This window comes from Pleurodeles waltl, chromosome 5 (assembly GCF_031143425.1).
Source record: "Pleurodeles waltl isolate 20211129_DDA chromosome 5, aPleWal1.hap1.20221129, whole genome shotgun sequence".
NCBI classification, from domain to species: Eukaryota; Metazoa; Chordata; class Amphibia; order Caudata; family Salamandridae; genus Pleurodeles; species Pleurodeles waltl.
In genome coordinates, this window is record NC_090444.1 from 75,915,784 (window position 1) to 75,934,976 (window position 19,193).

The following is a 19,193-nucleotide window of genomic DNA, read 5'->3' on the forward strand; positions in this document are numbered from 1 at the left end:
TACAGTTCAATTTCAGGTATTTTACATTTTGTTCTGTCATAAAAAATGACATCTTACAGTCTTTCCTTTCACACTCTCTGTACCCCAACAAGATTGTCACATAATTTACTGTATTTTTTTTTTCTCTAACCCCATGTTATAAAAACATAGGCAGCAATTTGTCAGAAGACTTAGCCTGACATTTGACATGTGTCTTTGAATAGGCAGAAAATGTGGCAAGATAAATATAGAATTTAAAGGAATCTTTACTTATTGTTTTGACTTTGCACCCACCAAAAAATAGGCGTGTGACGCACCAGTGGGCCGCAACACTAATTTACAGTGTATATTTGCAGTGAAGGTATAGCCAGAATTACTGGAGTTCTTAAATACAGATAAAACAGTTTAAATAAAATGACCTGGAAAATGCTTCCCTTAAAGAAATCCAAGGGCAATCAGAAGATGGCCAGACTTTAAATGAGATTTACACAAAACTTGGGGAGTTTCATGAAATGGAGGGCAGGGAAATTAAATCTCAGAAAATTTGTGGTGGCAAGGGTGACCACCATGGCAGAAAACTTGCATGAACTATACATCCTACGTGGCCCGAGGGGCATTAAATGAGCATTAGAATAGAAAATATTCAATTGATAAACAATCCCCCCCCCAACAGCTGAAAAGTCTAAAAACCCTTTTAATGAGCTTTACTCACCACATAAAACCAATTAACAGAAATAACGGAATACCTTAAGGAGTGGTTCTCAACCTTTTGACTACTGTGGACCCCACTTTATCATTAATGGAGCCCGGGGACCCCCACAGAATCTTTATTGGAATCCGGGGACCCCCCCCACTGTCATTATTGAAAGCTGGGGGCCTAATCTATTACTATTAATTAATTTTCTAAGCAGTTGCGGACCCCCTGAGGAGGCTTCGCGGACCACCAGGGGTCCCTGGACCACAGGTTGGGAACCACTGCCTTAAGGAATTAACCATGGTACGGCTGGGGGGAAAAAAACTATAAAAGATTTTCCACATAGTCATGCACCAGCACACATGGTAATACAACTAATTCTATAACGAAGTTGTGGAAGACCTGCCCCACCCAGATTGTAAAACAATTTGAAGAGGCAGTTGTGAGAGGTTGACTTCACCCCTACATTGTGAAAAGCCTTGATGGTCACGTTTCTAACACCAGATAAACCTACAGAGCTCTGCTCCTCATTACTAAACACAGAGATCAATGTTTTGCAAACATGCTTGCAAAGCTTATTACCTCCTCCATGTCCAGCCTTCTTGAACAGTCCGGCTTTACACCTGGTAGATCAGCTGCAAAGAATTTGTAAACCACTATTTCACAAGTAGACCCCAGTGTAAATGCAGTTGTGGTCTTTTTGGAAGCACAGAAAGCTTTTGATTCTGTTGAATGAGACTATGGCCCTCATTACAACCTTGGCGGTCTTTTCCAAAGACCGCTGAGGCTGCGGGCGCCAGAATACCGCCAGTGTTGGCGGTATTTCTGGCTCCCTATTACGACTTTTCCGCTGGGCCAGCGGACGGTAACAGTGTTACCGTCCGCTGGCCCAGCGGAAAAGTCACATCAACATTGCTGCCGGCTCGTAATAGAGCCAGCGGCAATGCTGATGTGCAGCGGGTGCAGTAGCACCCGTCGCGCATTTCACTGCCCAAACTTCGGGCAGTGAAATGCGTGACGGGGCTATGCCTGGGGCCCCCTGCACTGCCCATGCCAAGCGCATGGGCAGTGCAGGGGCCCCCAGGCGCACCCAGAGTCCCCCTTATCGCCAGCCTTTCCATGGCGGTGTTTACCGCCGTGGCCAGGCTGGCGGTCGGGGACTCATAATCCCCCAGGGCAGCGGTGCTTGCACCGCTGCCCTGGGGATTATGACCGCCAAGTGGAAGCCTGGCGGTATAGTGGAGGGGCCGGCGGTATGGCCATGGCTATTGCGCAACGGTCATAAAAGCTGGCGTAACACCGCCAGCCTGTTGGCAGTGTTACTGCCAGCTTACCGCCGGCCGCCAGGGTCATAATGAGGCCATATATGTTAGAGGTACTTGTGAAAATTGGTGTAGGGAGCTTATTTCTTAAAGTGGTGAAATAACTTTGCACGGATCTATGCCTGATGTCATTCACATTAAAAAAGGAATGTGGCAGGGATGTCTGCTCTCGCCGCTTCTATATGCCTTGGCGGCCAAAGCGCTGACTTGTGTAGTCAGGGAGAACATGTGGGATGGGGGTTAACATTTTATGGCAATTGGCGAGGCTTATTGGCTTATGCTGACGACTTACTCCTCTATGTCAGAGATCCAGCTGCTAATCTTTCACCTGTTATCCAAGAAAGCCTCAGCTTTGGTGGAATCTCAGGATTAAAAATAAGTGGGAGCAAGTCCCACATTTTCTGATTAACTGAATCCTAGAAACAATGGGCAATGGAATTCCCACTCCAATGGACGGAATAATCAGTATGCTATTTAGGTTCCCTGGTGCAGAGACCATACAGAAGTATTCCGTTCCAATTAAAGTGTGGTTATAGACAAGTTAACAGCCTTACTGGGGGATGGATTAAGTTCCCATTATATTTGGCAGGTAGAATATCTATAATGAAAATGGTGGTGCTTCCAAGAATGCTGTACTTATTTCTTAATATTCTGATTGTGCCCCCCCCCCCAAACATTCTCCTGTACCCTTCAAAGTTTGATATGGTTGACTTGGCTAGGCAAACAACCTAGCATTAAATGGACCACACTGACTCTCCCATACGAGCAAGGAGGAGTGACTCCCTGAAATTTGGAATTGTACTATTATAAAGCACAGCCCCCCGCAGTTACCACACCTTGTAGTGGAATGGAAAGCATTGCAGCGGTGTCTCCTGAAACTGTCTAGTTCAACCCAATCTGTAAGCTACACAGCCATATCCAACCAGTTCAGTGGGCCATATATGTATAGACCTGGCTGGCAAGCCCTGGTCAGATTAAATTGGTTTATACGGCAGGGATGCAGAAGAGGTGGTGTTTGTGGCTGCCTGAAATGCTGAGGTAGGGATCACAACTGGAACGATCATGGGGGACATACTCCTAGATCATATTTTTAAGATAGATCAAATTAAGTGTGATAATCCCACTCAGACAGCATTACATCATATCCTATAGGATAAGCCACATATTTAAGGATGCCCTCCTGGATTATCCCAGAGAACAGAATTCATTCTTATTATTGACACATCTAATAAAAATAAAGAATTTGAACACAGAGTTTCAACGACATACACTCATGTAAAGGGCATGAGATCAACAAGTGTTAGCAACATTGGGAACAGGATCCGGGCTACACTCTCATGCTGAAAGACATATATATTCTGTTCATTAATTAAGAGTGGCTCACTTAATACCAGACACAGACAGTTTAAATGTATTCAAAATGTATTTCTATACCCAGGATAGATTTCAGGCCTGTGTTCTGATCGTTGATGCAAAATGTCAAAGATCTAATCATGACATGCAGAAGACCTTATGCCCTTGGGCTGTCAGGTGTCCAGGAATTCAAAGCTATGGAGGGGAATATCTTCTCCGAAATATGGAACACGACACAATACAACCTCGATCCCTCCCTGCTGACAGCATTGGTACGAGAATATACGGCACTGGCCCTACTGTTGGCAAAACGTTGGTGGCGATGAGACGGGGCAGAAGTCGGCTCCCTAAAGTACAGGAATTGGTACAAGACGAATACATTGTGACAGTGCTGCATATACATTTAGTACACTAATGGCACCTATAGCAAGGCCATTTGGTTGCCACTTTAGTAACCACTGCAATCCCAGGAGGATAGTGAAACTGGCGACCATGATCATAGTCAGACCGAAGCCCATTTGGTGACCAGGTACATGTGGCTGTGAGTAAGTGGAACATGTACAATTATGTTGTAAACTCAACGCTGCCTATGCTCATTTAGTATGATAAACTTCCATCAGTGCGGAGATGTTCTACCCATAGAATGATGCCATGTGCTGTCAAGCATAAACGGATGTTCTATATATATATATATATATATATATATATATATATATATATATATATATATATATATATATAAATATAATATTTCCATTTATAAGCTGAAATATAGTAAGATGAATTATAACAATAACATGCTCGAGTTGCTACTATTTGAGTAGCCAAGAAAATAAAAGCATATTAGCCTCTAACAAGATCTAAACCTCCATTCCCTTTAGTGGAGGGGAATCTGCACTGTGTACACCAGTTCCAGGAACATATCTTTTTATCCAGGAGAACTTTACTTGTTTTTTCCGCTGGACATGCATAACCCAGTTTGCAAAAATGCATATGCTGGAACTGAGTCCTGAACAACTATTAGCAAATGGTGAACTGGAAAGCCTTCCCAGGGGAGAACTGCAAAGAGGGTACACACTTCTTTAAAGATGTCATGCAGAGAAAGAACACAACGTAATGATTCCTTGTTCCTCTCTTGATGGAGGCGCACAATGTGTCTCTGGAATCCATCTGAAAGACACACACTGTGTTGCTTCTTCCTCTGCAGAGCTTGAGGCCACTGTAGAGCTCCTGCTCTTGATTGCACTGCATGGAACAGGAAGCAGCCAGGCCCACACCGCATCACCTCCTAACCACTTCCTCCTCACAGTCCTTACAACATGAGGTGATGAAACAGGCAACCTTCTCTCTATCTAAAAGTAAAAAGCTTAAACTCCCCTTCTAGGTGTGCCTATAAAGAACCACGTCTTGGGATGGTTCCCCTTTTGTTCCTGATACACGTGGCTGGATCTTCCCCTCCTGTAGGTTAGGCCCTGTTCTGCTGCCTCTGGGGTAACTGTGGTCTGTGTTTCTGACCTCACCTTTGGTTTGCCTTTGTTACCTAACTCAGGGCCTAATCTAGAGTTTGGCAGAGTGGGTTACTTTATCACAAATGTGACGGATATCCCATCCGACGTATTACAATTCCATTATAGCCTAAGGAACTTGCCCAGAGGAACTCTCCTGACCTTCAGGACCACATCTCCAAGCAGCCTCCGCTACTGGAAGTTGCATGGCCTTTCTGATGGTTTCCTGTACACGAACCATCAACCTCTGGAGTGGGGAAATCAGTGGCGGTCTTTCCTCTGTGTGCCCGCTCTGCCTGAGTAGGCAAATCCCTTCTGGTCCCTGCAGTACCCTTTTTTTTTTTTACTGCCTCATGGTCAGTTCCGATTTTCTTTCCCAACATTACTGGCTGTGAGTGATGGGACCAAGACGGGAGGTTGTCTTAGCTTACTTGGTGTGTGTGGGGGGGGCGGTTACTGAAGGTGTCCCCTCTTTTGTGACCCAGCTCCTCTGGGCACACCGGTTGTGCCTTCTGCCTTTGAGCTTCTAGTGCACATCAGCTGCTTTGCGGTCAGCGCTTGCGGCTGTGTTGGCCTCCTGGGTTTTGTCTTTCCTTCTTTATGTCTTGACTTGGCCTTTTTTTCTGGCTGCATTACTGGATGACTGAAGCCAGTGATTGCTGCTTTGATAGGTGTCTGTGATTTAAGGACTAAGGCGAGGAAGTGATGGAGGTAATGCTTGGATTACCAGCAATCTCATTACTCTTATTCCGTTTCCTCCTCCCAGTCCTTTTGTTTCTGCTCAGCTGCTTTCTTATTCAACTCAGGATGGTTCTGGGTAGGGGTGGTTTATTAGATGTACAAATGGACGAGGGAGAAGCTTAACCTGTTTATTTTGAAAGGCAGTGTGATAACTTTCTGCAGAGTGTGAACACCTCAGAGTAGAATTATTGCAAGTAATTAAAGCATTCCTTAGGTGAATACTCCATCGAGATGGTCACATACTCTACTCCAATTTTCTATTAAAGAAGGAAATTCTTCAGACCACATCCTGTGGGGGGTCAAACAAGCTGTCAAGTGGCCCCATGTCATACATGACACCTTCCTACAGCCCTGGATTTTTACCCAAGTACATGCTGCATTCTAGCACTTGAAGTTTTTCTATTAACATTGTAGGTTTGTTTTAAGTAATTCCAGGATGTGAAGTGCTGAGGGTTGTCAGACCCCATTTGGGTGGAGGAAGGGGTAGACTGGGGGAGTCACACGGCAGACAAAAGGGTACGGGTCCCCAACTGTGGTGGTTGAGGTAGTTTGCTTTTGATGTCTTGGAGCCTATCCTATTATGGCTGTGCAAAGTGGGCCAATTAAATCTTTTCTGCACTTGACTATCACAGTGCAGAGAAGTTGAAGGTGTCTCAGGGAGGTGGGGGGGGGCGTGGGGGGGGATGGTGGTACTTATAACTCAATCATACAACAGGTACAATAATGTAATGTCCAGCCCAATATCTGTCTTTTTAGTAAAATATAAGTATTTAAACTACAACAGAACTTAATATGGTACATGTGAGCATGCATGTCTACAAGGATGCATTGCTGGGTCCTTTACAGAATGAAAACAGGTAAGTATTCACCTTTAAAGCTCAGGTGCAGGCTCACTGTGTGGCAGCGGAGCAGTTTCTTAGTGTTCTATGAGCCAAAGGTCAGTACATAGCAAACAAATATTCAGTTTGTGTGCTGGGATACCAATGTTCTTTAAATTGGCCCACCACTCGGTCAGCACAAGGTTCACTGTCAATATCTCTCAGGCATATCGAATTACCAGATGTGTGTAGGAAGCCGGGTTCTGATTGCAGTACACCCCATACACACGTTTTGCATTGTTTTTGATGTAACTTTGACTGAAGTGCACTGGGTTCCTGCTGACCAGGTCCCCCATGCCAGTGCTCCTTCCCTAAAACAAGACCCCTGGTCACTTGCTCCCCAAGTTGCCAGGACCTTTAGCACCTCTGTAAGTCCCTAGTAAATGGTACCTCTGGTGCCTAGGTACTAAAGAGGGTCCCTAAGAGCTGCATCATCACTTGTGGCATTCTAAGGGACCCTGCACCAACCTCATGCAGACTGTCATTGCAGGCTGAGTCACAAGGTGCCCTTGAAAGTGAAAACACAAGGCACACAGCGTGTCTGCCATGTCCCCTAAACACTGTATGTAATATTTGCACGTCACCACTAAAGTAGGCCTTACTGCCCTAAGGCGGGGTGCATTATGTTACATATGTGGTCACATCTGCAGGAGCAGACATGTCCCTGCTAGCTATGTCTTTGTTCATTCTTAGACATAGTGAGTGAACAGGGAAGCCCTTTTAAGTACATGCAGTGAACACTGGTCAATAAGGGTTCCCCAGCTACATGATGGCTTCACTGAAACTGGGGATGTTTGGTATCAAACATCTCATATTAACGAACCCTCACTGATTCCAGTGATGGATGTATTAATACATGCATCCAGACTGTACTTTAGAGGTTGCCCCTGAAAACCTACCAACTGCTGGTGGTCACTGCTGAGTTCTAGTCAGCCTGCCACCAACAGATGAGATTCTGACCCCTACAGTGAGAGCCTTTGCTCTCTGGAGGTCAGAAACAAAGCCTGCTCTGACAGAGGTGAATCACACCCCTTCTAACAGGGTGACCTGCAAATCTGCATTCCAAGGCAGGAGGCCTCAGAGAAGCCCACCGCCTTTGGAGTGCAGATCTGGTCTTCCTCAGAGAGAGATGCCGACCCCTAACCCCAGGCCCCATCTGGCACCTGGACAGGCAGGAAAATTAGCTATGCCAGAGGCATGTTGCATTTCCAGGCGGAACACACCGCTAGGCTGACTAGCCTGAAATTAACACAACCCTAGGAATTCAGCCATTCTGTGTGTGGTGGAACTAGGAATTATGGGATAAGGCGATGCCCACTCCCCAAAGGAAGTAGTCATCTATGCGGCATAGTGACCCCAAGGGTAAGTAGCCAATCACCTACTACCCTTCACTCCCCTTAACGCCCCCTAAATTGAGTATTTAGGGGACCCTCTGTGAGAAAGTAGCCTCTTTCTAGCCTTGTTACCCCCACTTTTGGCCTGTTTGTGAGTGTATGTCACGGTGTTTTCACTGTCTCACTGGGATCCTGCTAGCCAGGGCCCAATGCTCATAGTGAAAACCCTATGTTTTCAGTATGTTTGTTATGTGTCACTGGGACCCTGCTAGTCAGGACCCCAGTGCTCATAAGTTTGTGGCCTACATGTATGTGTTCCCTGTGTGGTGCCTAACTGTCTCACTGAGGCTCTGCTAACCAGAACCTCAGTGGTTATGCTCTCTCATTTCTTTCCAAATTGTCACTAACAGGCTAGTGACCAATTTTACCAATTTACATTGGCTTACTGGAACACCCTTATAATTCCCTAGTATATGGTACTGAGGTACCCAGGGTATTGGGGTTCCAGGAGATCCCTATGGGCTGCAGCATTTCTTTTGCCACCCATAGGGAGCTCTGACAATTCTTACACAGGCCTGCCACTGCAGCCTGAGTGAAATAACGTCCACGTTATTTCACAGCCATTTTACACTGCACTTAAGTAACTTATAAGTCACCTATATGTCTAACCTTTACCTGGTAAAGGTTAGGTGCAAAGTTACTTAGTGTGAGGGCACCCTGGAACTAGCCAAGGTGCCCCCACATTGTTCAGGGCCAATTCCCCGGACTTTGTGAGTGCGGGGACACCATTAAACGCGTGCACTACATATAGGTCACTACCTATATGTAGCTTCACAATGGTAACTCCGAATATGGCCATGTAACATGTCTATGATCATGGAATTGCCCCCTCTATGCCATCCTGGCATAGTTGGCACAATCCCATGATCCCAGTGGTCTGTAGCACAGACCCTGGTACTGCCAAACTGCCTTTCCTGGGGTTTCACTGCAGCTGCTGCCAACCCCTCAGACAGGTTTCTGCCCCCCTGGGGTCAAGCCAGGCTTGTCCCAGGATGGCAGAACAAAGGACTTCCTCTGAGAGAGGGTGTTACACCCTCTCCCTTTGGAAAATGGTGTGAAGGCAGGGGAGGAGTAGCCTCCCCCAGCCTCCTGAAATGCTTTCATGGGCACTTTTGGTGCCCATTTCTGCATAAGCCAGTCTACACCGGTTCAGGGACCCCTTAGCCCTGCTCTGGCGCGAAACTGGACAAAGGAAAGGGGAGTGACCACTCCCCTGACCTGCACCTCCCCTGGGAGGTGTCCAGAGCTCCTCCAGTGTGCTCCAGACCTCTGCCATCTTGGAAACAGAGGTGCTGCTGGCACACTGGACTGCTCTGAGTGGCCAGTGCCACCAGGTGACGTCAGAGACTCCTTCTGATAGGCTCCTTCAGGTGTTGCTAGCCTATCCTCTCTCCTAAGTAGCCAAACCCTCTTTTCTGGCTATTTAGGGTCTCTGTGGAAACTTTAGATAACGAATGCAAGAGCTCATCCGAGTTCCTCTGCATCTCTCTCTTCACCTTCTGCCAAGGAATCGACTGCTGACCGCGCTGGAAGCCTGCAAACCTGCAACATAGTAGCAAAGACGACTACTGCAACTCTGTAACGCTGATCCTGCCGCCTTCTCGACTGTTTTCCTGGTGGTGCATGCTGTGGGGGTAGTCTGCCTCCTCTCTGCACTAGAAGCTCCGAAGAAATCTCCCGTGGGTCGACGGAATCTTCCCCCTGCAACCGCAGGCACCAAAAGCTGCATTACCGGTCCCTTGGGTCTCCTCTCAGCACGACGAGCGAGGTCCCTCGAATCCAGCAACTCTGTCCAAGTGACCCCCACAGTCCAGTGACTCTTCAGTCCAAGTTTGGTGGAGGTAAGTCCTTGCCTCACCTCGCTAGACTGCATTGCTGGGAACCGCGACTTTTGCAGCTACTCCGGCCCCTGTGCACTTCCGGCGGAAATCCTTTGTGCACAGCCAAGCTTGGGTCCACGGCACTCTAACCTACATTGCATGACTTTCTAAGTTGGTCTCCTGCGACGTGGGACTCCTTTGTGTAACTTCGGGTGAGCACCGTTTCACGCATCCTCGTAGTGCCTGTTTCTGGCACTTCTCCGGGTGCTACCTGCTGCTAAGAGGGCTCCTTGTCTTGCTCGACGTCCCCTCTACCTCCTGGTCCAATTTGCGACCTCCTGGTCCCTAGCAGCGTCCAAAAACGCTAACCGCACGATTTGCAGCTAGCAAGGCTTGTTGGCGTTCTTTTTCGGCGGGAAAACACTTCTGCACGACTCTCCACGGCGAGAGGGATCCGTCCACCAAAGGGGAAGTCTCTAGCCCTTTTCGTTCCTGCAGAAACCTCAGCTTCTTCTGTCCAGTAGAAGCTTCTTTGCACCCACAGCTGGCATTTCCTGGGCATCTGCCCATCTCCGACTTGCTTGTGACTTTTGGACTTGGTCCCCTTGTTCCACAGGTACCCTAGATTGGAAATCCATCGTTGTTGCATTGTTGGTTTGTGTCTTTCCTGCATTATTCCTCTAACACGACTTCTTTGTCCTTAGGGGAACTTTAGTGCACTTTGCACTCACTTTTCAGGGTCTTGGGGAGGGTTATTTTTCTAACTCTCACTATTTTCTAATAGTCCCAGCGACCCTCTACAAGGTCACATAGGTTTGGGGTCCATTCGTGGTTCGCATTCCACTTTTGGAGTATATGGTTTGTGTTGCCCCTATCCCTATGTGTCCCCATTGCATCCTATTGTAACTATACATTGTTTGCACTGTTTTCTAAGACTATACTGCATATTTTTGCTATTGTGTATATATATCTTGTGTATATTTCCTATCCTCTCACTGAGGGTACACTCTGAGATACTTTAGCATATTGTCATAAAAATAAAGTACCTTTATTTTTAGTATAACTGTGTATTGTGTTTTCTTATGATATTGTGCATATGACACTAGGTGGTACTGTAGGAGCTTCACTCGTCTCCTAGTTCAGCCTAAGCTGCTCTGCTAAGCTACCATTATCTATCAGCCTAAGCTGCTAGACACCATATACACTAATAAGGGATAACTGGGCCTGGTGCAAGGTGCAAGTACCCCTTGGTACTCACTACAAGCCAGTCCAGCCTCCTACAGCCTCTCATACCAGGAAAACATATCTGTGCTGGACACAAAAGAAAGAATGGACAAGAAGCCTGCTGTACCCGCGAACCGAGGAGCTCAACGGACTTGGCGCCAACACTGCCAGCCTGCACGCTGCACCCGACCCTCAGGGAGTAATGACCTGCCCTGCTGCTGCAGCCGCCAAGAAACCAGAGGAACTGACAGGGCTTCGCAAATTGCCAAGAACTCCCTTGGAGCAGAGGAGCAGCTTCCCTACATCTGCAGGCAACCCAAGAGAGATCTGTGAGGACCAGGACTGCCAAAAACCTGATGCCAGGCACCCCACCTCACCGAAGCTGCTTAGGCCGATCTGAAGTGGGCCAACAATGCCAACGTCATCCCCAGGACTTCCAGAGACGAAGTCTACCTTGAGTTTGCCCATTGTGGATTTCCTAGCAACATCTGCAGCCTGTTTCTGTGGGCCCCCCCCCCTTCACCGCAACCGCATCCAGTGATGGAGTCCCAACGGTCCACTGCACCTCTGCACCAGGATGCCCAAGAGTGAGCGAAGAGGACCACTGGGGTCCCTCAGGCTTATGAGACTTGAGCCCACTTGTTGTTTCAGCTGGCCTGGACTCCCAGTCCACGCCTGCAGCCTGTTTCTGTGGGCCACCCTGCACCGCAACCACCACCGGGGACAGTAAACCCAACGGTCCAAACCACCCATGCACCCGGACGCCCCGGACCGAGAAGAACAGAATCACTAGTGTCCCTACGTCCCACAGCTTTGCAAGAACTGAACCCCCTGGGTGGTTCACCTGGCCTGGAATCTCAGTCCACCCCTGCAGCATTATTGTGACTGGACCAATACCCAAAGACTTACACTGGGCACCTGACGCTGAACTGCACCACTGCACTCAACTGTGCGGCTTAAGGAGTGTCGGGTGATGCGTAACCTTAAAGGTGTTGCTGGGAATTCCAAAGGTCAGTCCTTGGGCTACGCATTTGTGGAGTTCCAGGACCACGAGCATGCCCTGGCAGCTCTTCGACATGTCAATAACAATCCAGAGCTATTTGGACCACAGAAGGTGAGGCATGTGGTATATACATATAGATGTTGGGTAAGTGAAGGCCTTCTTACGATTTGGGTGTTGGATGGTGGACTATTAGCAGGTGCAGGTAGGTACCTACAGCTAGTAATATAGCTGCACTCACACATAAGGCCCAGTCAAGGTCTCAATAACTTAATCCTTGCTCAAGTCTTGGTAGCTTGGCTCCCGATCAGTCAACCTTAACTTAGGAGACAGGTTTGTAAAGCACTTAATATTTACAAAACAGTCAATAAAGACAGGACACACAATAAAAATCCAACACCAATTTAGAAAAATAGAAAATATTTTTATCTTTAAAATCACACAAAAACAACAAGAATCCAATTTTTTGGAACCGCAGATATGAATTTTTAAAGATGAAATTTAAAAAATGTGCTTCCTAATGCTTAAAAGCAAAAGGCTCCAAACAAAGCCTTCTCGTCACGTCTGACCGGGTTTATGCATGGCTCCTGGGTGGGTTGTTATACTAGATATCTATGAATTCCTGCTCTCATCTTATCACACTTATATACCTATCATCATATGTCATGTCTCTACCAAACTATCCTCCATTCCCACTCTCACTCATCCCAAATCCTTTCTACTACTTTCATCTCCTAAATAACTCTGCCTAAGCTCTTCCCTCCGCTTCCACATCTAACTCACCAAACCTCACTCTACTACCATGACCTCCCACACAACCCTACTAAATTCTCCCTCATTTATCTCACCCTGCTACTATGCTCGCCATAACCCTTCCACATATTCTTCCCTCCTCCATCCCCCTTTACTCATCCCAAGCCTTTGGGTTGAGTAAATGAAGGATATACTCCCAATTAACACTTCTGGATTTCTTTCCTCCTCCACCCCTCCATTACTCCAGTCAATCTAACTAACAAACTCTCATATCCGCGTCTCAAATTAACTCATAATAATACTAAAACTGTACTCATTATTTCCAGATACTAATCCATCACTAATTCTTGTTGGGTTCCAGAGTAACGTGCTACTCATTGAAAAGCGCTTCAACGCCTCGTCAGGGTTAGTAAGCACTATATAAATACTATTACAATACAATACAATACAATATGGCTGTAGTATGTGTTCTTTTTATAAATTGGTGTTGGATTTCTTTATTGAGTGACTGTCTCACTTTCTGCCAATGTGTGCGCATTACATGCTTAGCACTACCCGATGATATGCCTTATTGCTTGCTCACACTACCACAAAAGAGAGCATTTGTGATGTCATTTGTGCCTCTGTGATACCTTTGGGGTTTCCCTGGATCTTTGCAGAGTGTACCTCTTTTTGGTCCAAAAAGCCAGCTTCCTACAATGTGCACTCAGGATCACAAAGTGTGGGTATACCAGTGGATGGGTCCTGGTTCAGCTGTCATGTGCACCAGCGCTCGCCGGGAAACCCCTCCTCCAGCTCTAGATAGTCAGTAGGCTAGCACAAAAGCTGCTCCATGACAACACCTCCAGCAGTGTGCATCAGATGTTGGGGTGGAGGGATCTTCCCTTTTTGGTCCTTGGTGCTAGTGTAATCACTGAACTGCAACAAAGGAAGAGTGCGTACGTGACACCTACATCTTTCTCCAAATCAGGGAGCGTTTACTGTGCAATTACCATTAGTAAGTTGGCCAGGCCCTCTCTTCAGTTTTGAGTTGACTGGCAGTCAGACAGGATGACCCTGGGCACTTCACAGATCTTCCTGGGACTCTCCCATTATTTATCTGTTCTCTTTGGGCCACTCTTACTAGGCTTGGCAGCCAGGTTCTTCTCCATGGGTGAGCTGGCACCGGCAGGACAAGGCACACTCCTCCCAACAGGCAGACAGCTTCCAGGGTCACTGGCAGACCTACAGTTTCTTCCAGCACGGCTTACAGACACCAGTCGGTGTCCCCTCACCTATGGGAGAGTGGCTATCAGCGATTCCAGTCCTGGGACACAGCAGCTCTTCCCCAGGGCAGGGAAGCAGCTTGAACGGGAACAGAGTGGGAAGTTTGGGACCCACAAGTTAATGGTGATTAAGAGGATGTGAAACAGGCCTGGCTTAGTTTCTTTTCATAGTCCATTTTTCATCTGCAACGCAGACCGCCTTGTGATGCAAGCTGATGCCTGCTCGCAGCAGGTAAAGATGATGCTGGCTCCAGGCAGAACATAAACACAAGTGAGGAGCTCGGCATCAAGCTCCCGTCAGCCTTCCAGGATGCGCCACTCAAAGGAAAGCAAAGAACCAACCTCTCTTAGAATAGCAATGGTCTCTACAGACTCATCTCCATTACTCCATTAACTAAATAGCAGCGCTCAGGAAGGACTAATCAACAATCATTTACTAAAAGATCACATACAAGTTATAAAGGCAGTTCTGCCTCCATCCATCTACGCTTCTGTGTCTCAAGTTACACCCTCTTCTTGCAGAATACACTTACACTGCCCAGGGGAAGCCATGTCAGACCAGGAGCAATCCAAAATGGATCCCACTAGTAACAGCGTACATACACACTCACAAACAACATGGAGCCCTGCTACTGTTCACATACATGCACACAGTGATGTCAGGACACGGTGTGGTCATGACACAGATGTAAATTTACACAAGCGGGCCTGTAAGCACTGTACTTCTATCCCTGACCAGGTAAACAAGGCCTGCCTAGCTACTCATCATTAAAAATATGGCATGCTGCCGCCACCTGCCACTGTACATAAACTCTCTTCAGCTGAGAGTAGGCATCCGGTGCACACTGTTCTGTACTCCTGCTGACAGCGAGCTCACCCTGTTTGGCTTTCTTTCCACCGTAGGAGACGGGTTACACTTGTGTTTCCTCACCAGGGAGAGAGCAGATGTGTCCCGACAGCTGCCCATAAACACACAACCCCTGGCAGGGAACAGAACACCTGAGATAGACACACCGACGCCCACCCCAGGGAGCAGGAAGCAGCTGAGCCAAGCACACTCTCACCCGCCCCAGGAAGCAGCTGAGCCAAGCACACTCTAACCCGCCCAGGGAGCAGCTGAGCCAAGCACACTCTAACCCGCCCCAGGGAGCAGCTGAGCCAAGCACACACTCACCCGCCCTAGGTAGAAGCTGAGCCGGGCACACACTCACCCGCCCTAGGTAGAAGCTGAGCCGGGCACACTCTCACCCGCCCCAGGAAGCAGCTGAGCCAAGCACACTCTCACCCGCCCCAGGGAGCAGCTGAGCCAAGCACACTCTCACCCGCCCCAGGGAGCAGCTGAGCCAAGCACACTCTCACCCGCCCCAGGGAGCAGCTGAGCCAAGCACACTCTCACCCGCCCCAGGGAGCAGCTGAGCCAAGCACACTCTCACCCGCCCCAGGAAGCAGCTGAGCCAAGCACACTCTCACCCGCCCCAGGAAGCAGCTGAGCCAAGCACACTCTCACCCGCCCAAGGGAGCAGTGGAGGCAGGCACACTCTCACCCGCCCCAGGGAGCAGTGGAGGCAGGCACACTTTCACCTACCCCAGGGGGCAGCTGAGCTGGGCACACTCTCACCCACCCAGGGGAGCAGGAAACTGCTGAGCCAGGCACACTCTCACCCACCCCACGGAGCAGCGGACCGGGCACTCTCTCACCTACCCCAGGAAGCAGCTGAGCCGGGCACACTCTCACCCACCCCGGGAAGCAGCTGAGCCAGGCACACTCTCACCCACCCCAGGAAGCAGCTGAGCCAGGCACACTCTCACCTACCCCAGGGAGCAGCAAACAGCTGAGCCAGGCACACTCTCACCTACCCCAGGAAGCAGCTGAGCCGGGCACACTCACCCACCCCAGGGGGCAGCTGAGTAAGGCACACTCACCCACCCCAGGGGGCAGCTGAGTAAGGCACACTCACCCACCCCAGGGGGCAGCTGAGTAAGGCACACTCACCCACCCCAGGGGGCAGCTGAGTAAGGCACTCTCACCCACCCCAGGGGGCAGCTGAGTAAGGCACTCTCACCCACCCCAGGGGGCAGCTGAGTAAGGCACTCTCACCCACCCCAGGGGGCACCTGAGTAAGGCACTCTCACCCACCCCAGGGAGCAGCTGAGCCCGGCACACTCTCACCCGCCCCAGGAAGCAGCGGAGCCGGGCACACTCTCACCCACCCCAGGAAGCAGCTGAGCCAGGCACACTCTCACCTTCTCCAGGAAGCAGCTGAGCCGGGCACACTCTCACCTACACCAGGAAGCAGCTGAGCCGGGCACACTCTCACCTACCCCAGGAAGCAGCTGAGCCGGGCACACTCTCACCCACCCCAGGAAGCAGCGGAGCCGGGCACACTCTCACCCACCCCAGGGGGCAGCTGAGTAAGGCACACTCTCACCCACCCCAGGGGGCAGCTGAGTAAGGCACACTCTCACCCACCCCAGGGGGCAGCTGAGTAAGGCACACTCTCACCCGCCCCAGGAAGCAGCGGAGCCGGGCACACTCTCACCCGCCCCAGGGGGCAGCTGAGCCTGGCACACTCTCACCCGCCCCAGGAAGCAGCGGAGCCGGGCACACTCTCACCCGCCCCAGGAAGCAGCGGAGCCGGGCACACTCTCACCCACCCCAGGGAGCAGCTGAGCCTGGCACACTCTCACCCACCCCAGGAAGCAGCTGAGCCTGGCACACTCTCACCCGCCCCAGGGAGCAGCTGAGCCGGGCACACTCTCACCCACCCCAGGGGGCAGCTGAGCCTGGCACACTCTCACCCGCCCCAGGAAGCAGCGGAGCCGGGCACACTCTCACCCACCCCAGGGGGCAGCTGAGCCTGGCGCACTCTCACCCACCCCAGGAAGCAGCTGAGCCGGGCACACTCTCACCCACCCCAGGGAGCAGCTGAGCCGGGCACACTCTCACCCGCCCCAGGGAGCAGCTGAGCCGGGCACACTCTCACCCACCCCAGGGGGCAGCTGAGCCTGGCACACTCTCACCCGCCCCAGGAAGCAGCGGAGCCGGGCACACTCTCACCCACCCCAGGGGGCAGCTGAGCCTGGCGCACTCTCACCCACCCCAGGAAGCAGCTGAGCCGGGCACACTCTCACCCACCCCAGGGAGCAGCTGAGCCGGGCACACTCTCACCCACCCCAGGAAGCAGCGGAGCCGGGCACACTCTCACCCACCCCAGGGGGCAGCTGAGCCTGGCACACTCTCACCCACCCCAGGAAGCAGCGGAGCCGGGCACACTCTCACCCGCCCCAGGAAGCAGCGGAGCCGGGCACACTCTCACCCACCCCAGGGAGCAGCGGAGCCGGGCACACTCTCACCCGCCCCAGGAAGCAGCGGAGCCGGGCACACTCTCACCCACCCCAGGGGGCAGCTGAGCCTGGCACACTCTCACCCGCCCCAGGAAGCAGCGGAGCCGGGCACACTCTCACCCACCCCAGGGGGCAGCTGAGCCTGGCACACTCTCACCCACCCCAGGAAGCAGCGGAGCCGGGCACACTCTCACCCATCCCAGGGGGCAGCTGAGCCTGGCGCACTCTCACCCGCCCCAGGAAGCAGCTGAGCCGGGCACACTCTCACCCACCCCAGGGAGCAGCTGAGCCGGGCACACTCTCACCCACCCCAGGGAGCAGCGGAGCCTGGCACACTCTCACCCGCCCCAGGAAGCAGCTGAGCCTGGCGCACTCACCCACCCCAGGGAGCAGCTGAGCCGAGCACACTCTCACCCACCCCAGGAAGCAGCTGAGCCTGGCACACTCTCACCCGCCCCAGGAAGCAGCGGAGCCGGGCACACTCTCACCCGCCCCAGGAAGCAGCGGAGCCGGGCACACTCTCACCCATCCCAGGGGGCAGCTGAGCCTGGCGCACTCTCACCCGCCCCAGGAAGCAGCGGAGCCGGGCACACTCTCACCCACCCCAGGGGGCAGCTGAGCCTGGCGCACTCTCACCCACCCCAGGAAGCAGCTGAGTAAGGCACACTCTCACCCACCCCAGGAAGCAGCTGAGTAAGGCACACTCTCACCCACCCCAGGGAGCAGCTGAGCCCGGCACACTCTCACCCGCACCAGGGGGCAGCTGAGTAAGGCACTCTCACCCACCCCAGGGAGCAGCTGAGCCGGGCACACTCTCACCCGCCCCAGGAAGCAGCTGAGCCCGGCACACTCTCACCCGCCCCAAGGGGCAGCTGAGTAAGGCACTCTCACCCACCCCAGGAGGCAGCTGAGCCTGGCGCACTCTCACCCACCCCAGGGGGCAGCTGAGCCTGGCACACTCTCACCCATCCCAGGAAGCAGCTGAGCCCGGCACACTCACCCATCCCAGGAAGCAGCTGAGCCCGGCACACTCTCACCCACCCCAGGAAGCAGCTGAGCCTGGCACACTCTCACCCGCCCCAGGAAGCAGCGGAGCCTGGCGCACTCACCCACCCCAGGGAGCAGCTGAGCCGAGCACACTCTCACCCACCCTAGGAAGCAGCTGAGCCTGGCACTCGCTCACCCACCTTAGGGACGCACGTCCAGTAGTAGCACAGGTAGGCAGTGCTGACGCCCAGTATCAGGGGGAAGGGCCTGCCCCAGTTGGGCAGCAGGGCATCGTGCAGTATCTGCGAGTACCCGAGCATCCTTCGTCCTCAGCGCCACCAGCGGGCAGTGACACTCCAGCCGGCACCGGTGTCTGCCCACAGCAGCTGCCTGACGTGCCTGCAGCAAATGCCAGCCGTGAGAGTGGGTGTTTAACCGGAAGCACACATAAATTGCGTCACAACACAACCTTCGATGGACCCGTCTGTCTGTGATTAAGGGCGAGAGATAAAGGGGCGGATGGGCAGAGGCAGGCACTCTAGCAGGCACCTATGCCCATGCTAGCGCCCATGCTTGTGAGGGGCAGAGTCTGCCTGTGGCACTGCCCGGCTGCTGGTGGCTCAGCAGGACACGCCCTCCCACTCTGAAAACACTCCCTGCAGCAGCAATGCACCTCCCAGGATGAGCAGAGCTTTCACGCTTCCGAGGTACAGCCGTGAGGGGCTCATCCTGTCCGGGGTGTAGCTTGGCATTCTGGGACTTGTGGTCCTGTTTTCATTATTATATCAAATCAGGGCTACAAATCTCAGAATGAAAACGCTGTCTGAGACTGTTTGAATTGCTCTGGCTTTGAACTTGGGAACTCTGGGATGAAAGGAATAGTGTTATATTTTAGGTTAAATTAGAGGTAGAAACTCAAGACAGTATTACCAC

General features: G+C 51.4%; 1 protein-coding gene across 1 annotated transcript in view; it reads right to left on the reverse strand.

Moving 5' to 3' along the window:
- The window catches only part of ABHD1 (abhydrolase domain containing 1), a 71,983-nt gene extending 53,091 nt beyond the window's left edge, over positions 1 to 18,892 (reverse strand). The window contains exon 1 of the mRNA XM_069233607.1: positions 18,461 to 18,892. Within this exon, the coding sequence (XP_069089708.1) occupies positions 18,461 to 18,580 (120 nt within the window). The 5' untranslated portion in view covers positions 18,581 to 18,892. The remainder of the gene's footprint in view (positions 1 to 18,460) is intronic.
- Positions 18,893 to 19,193: the final 301 nt, after the last annotated feature.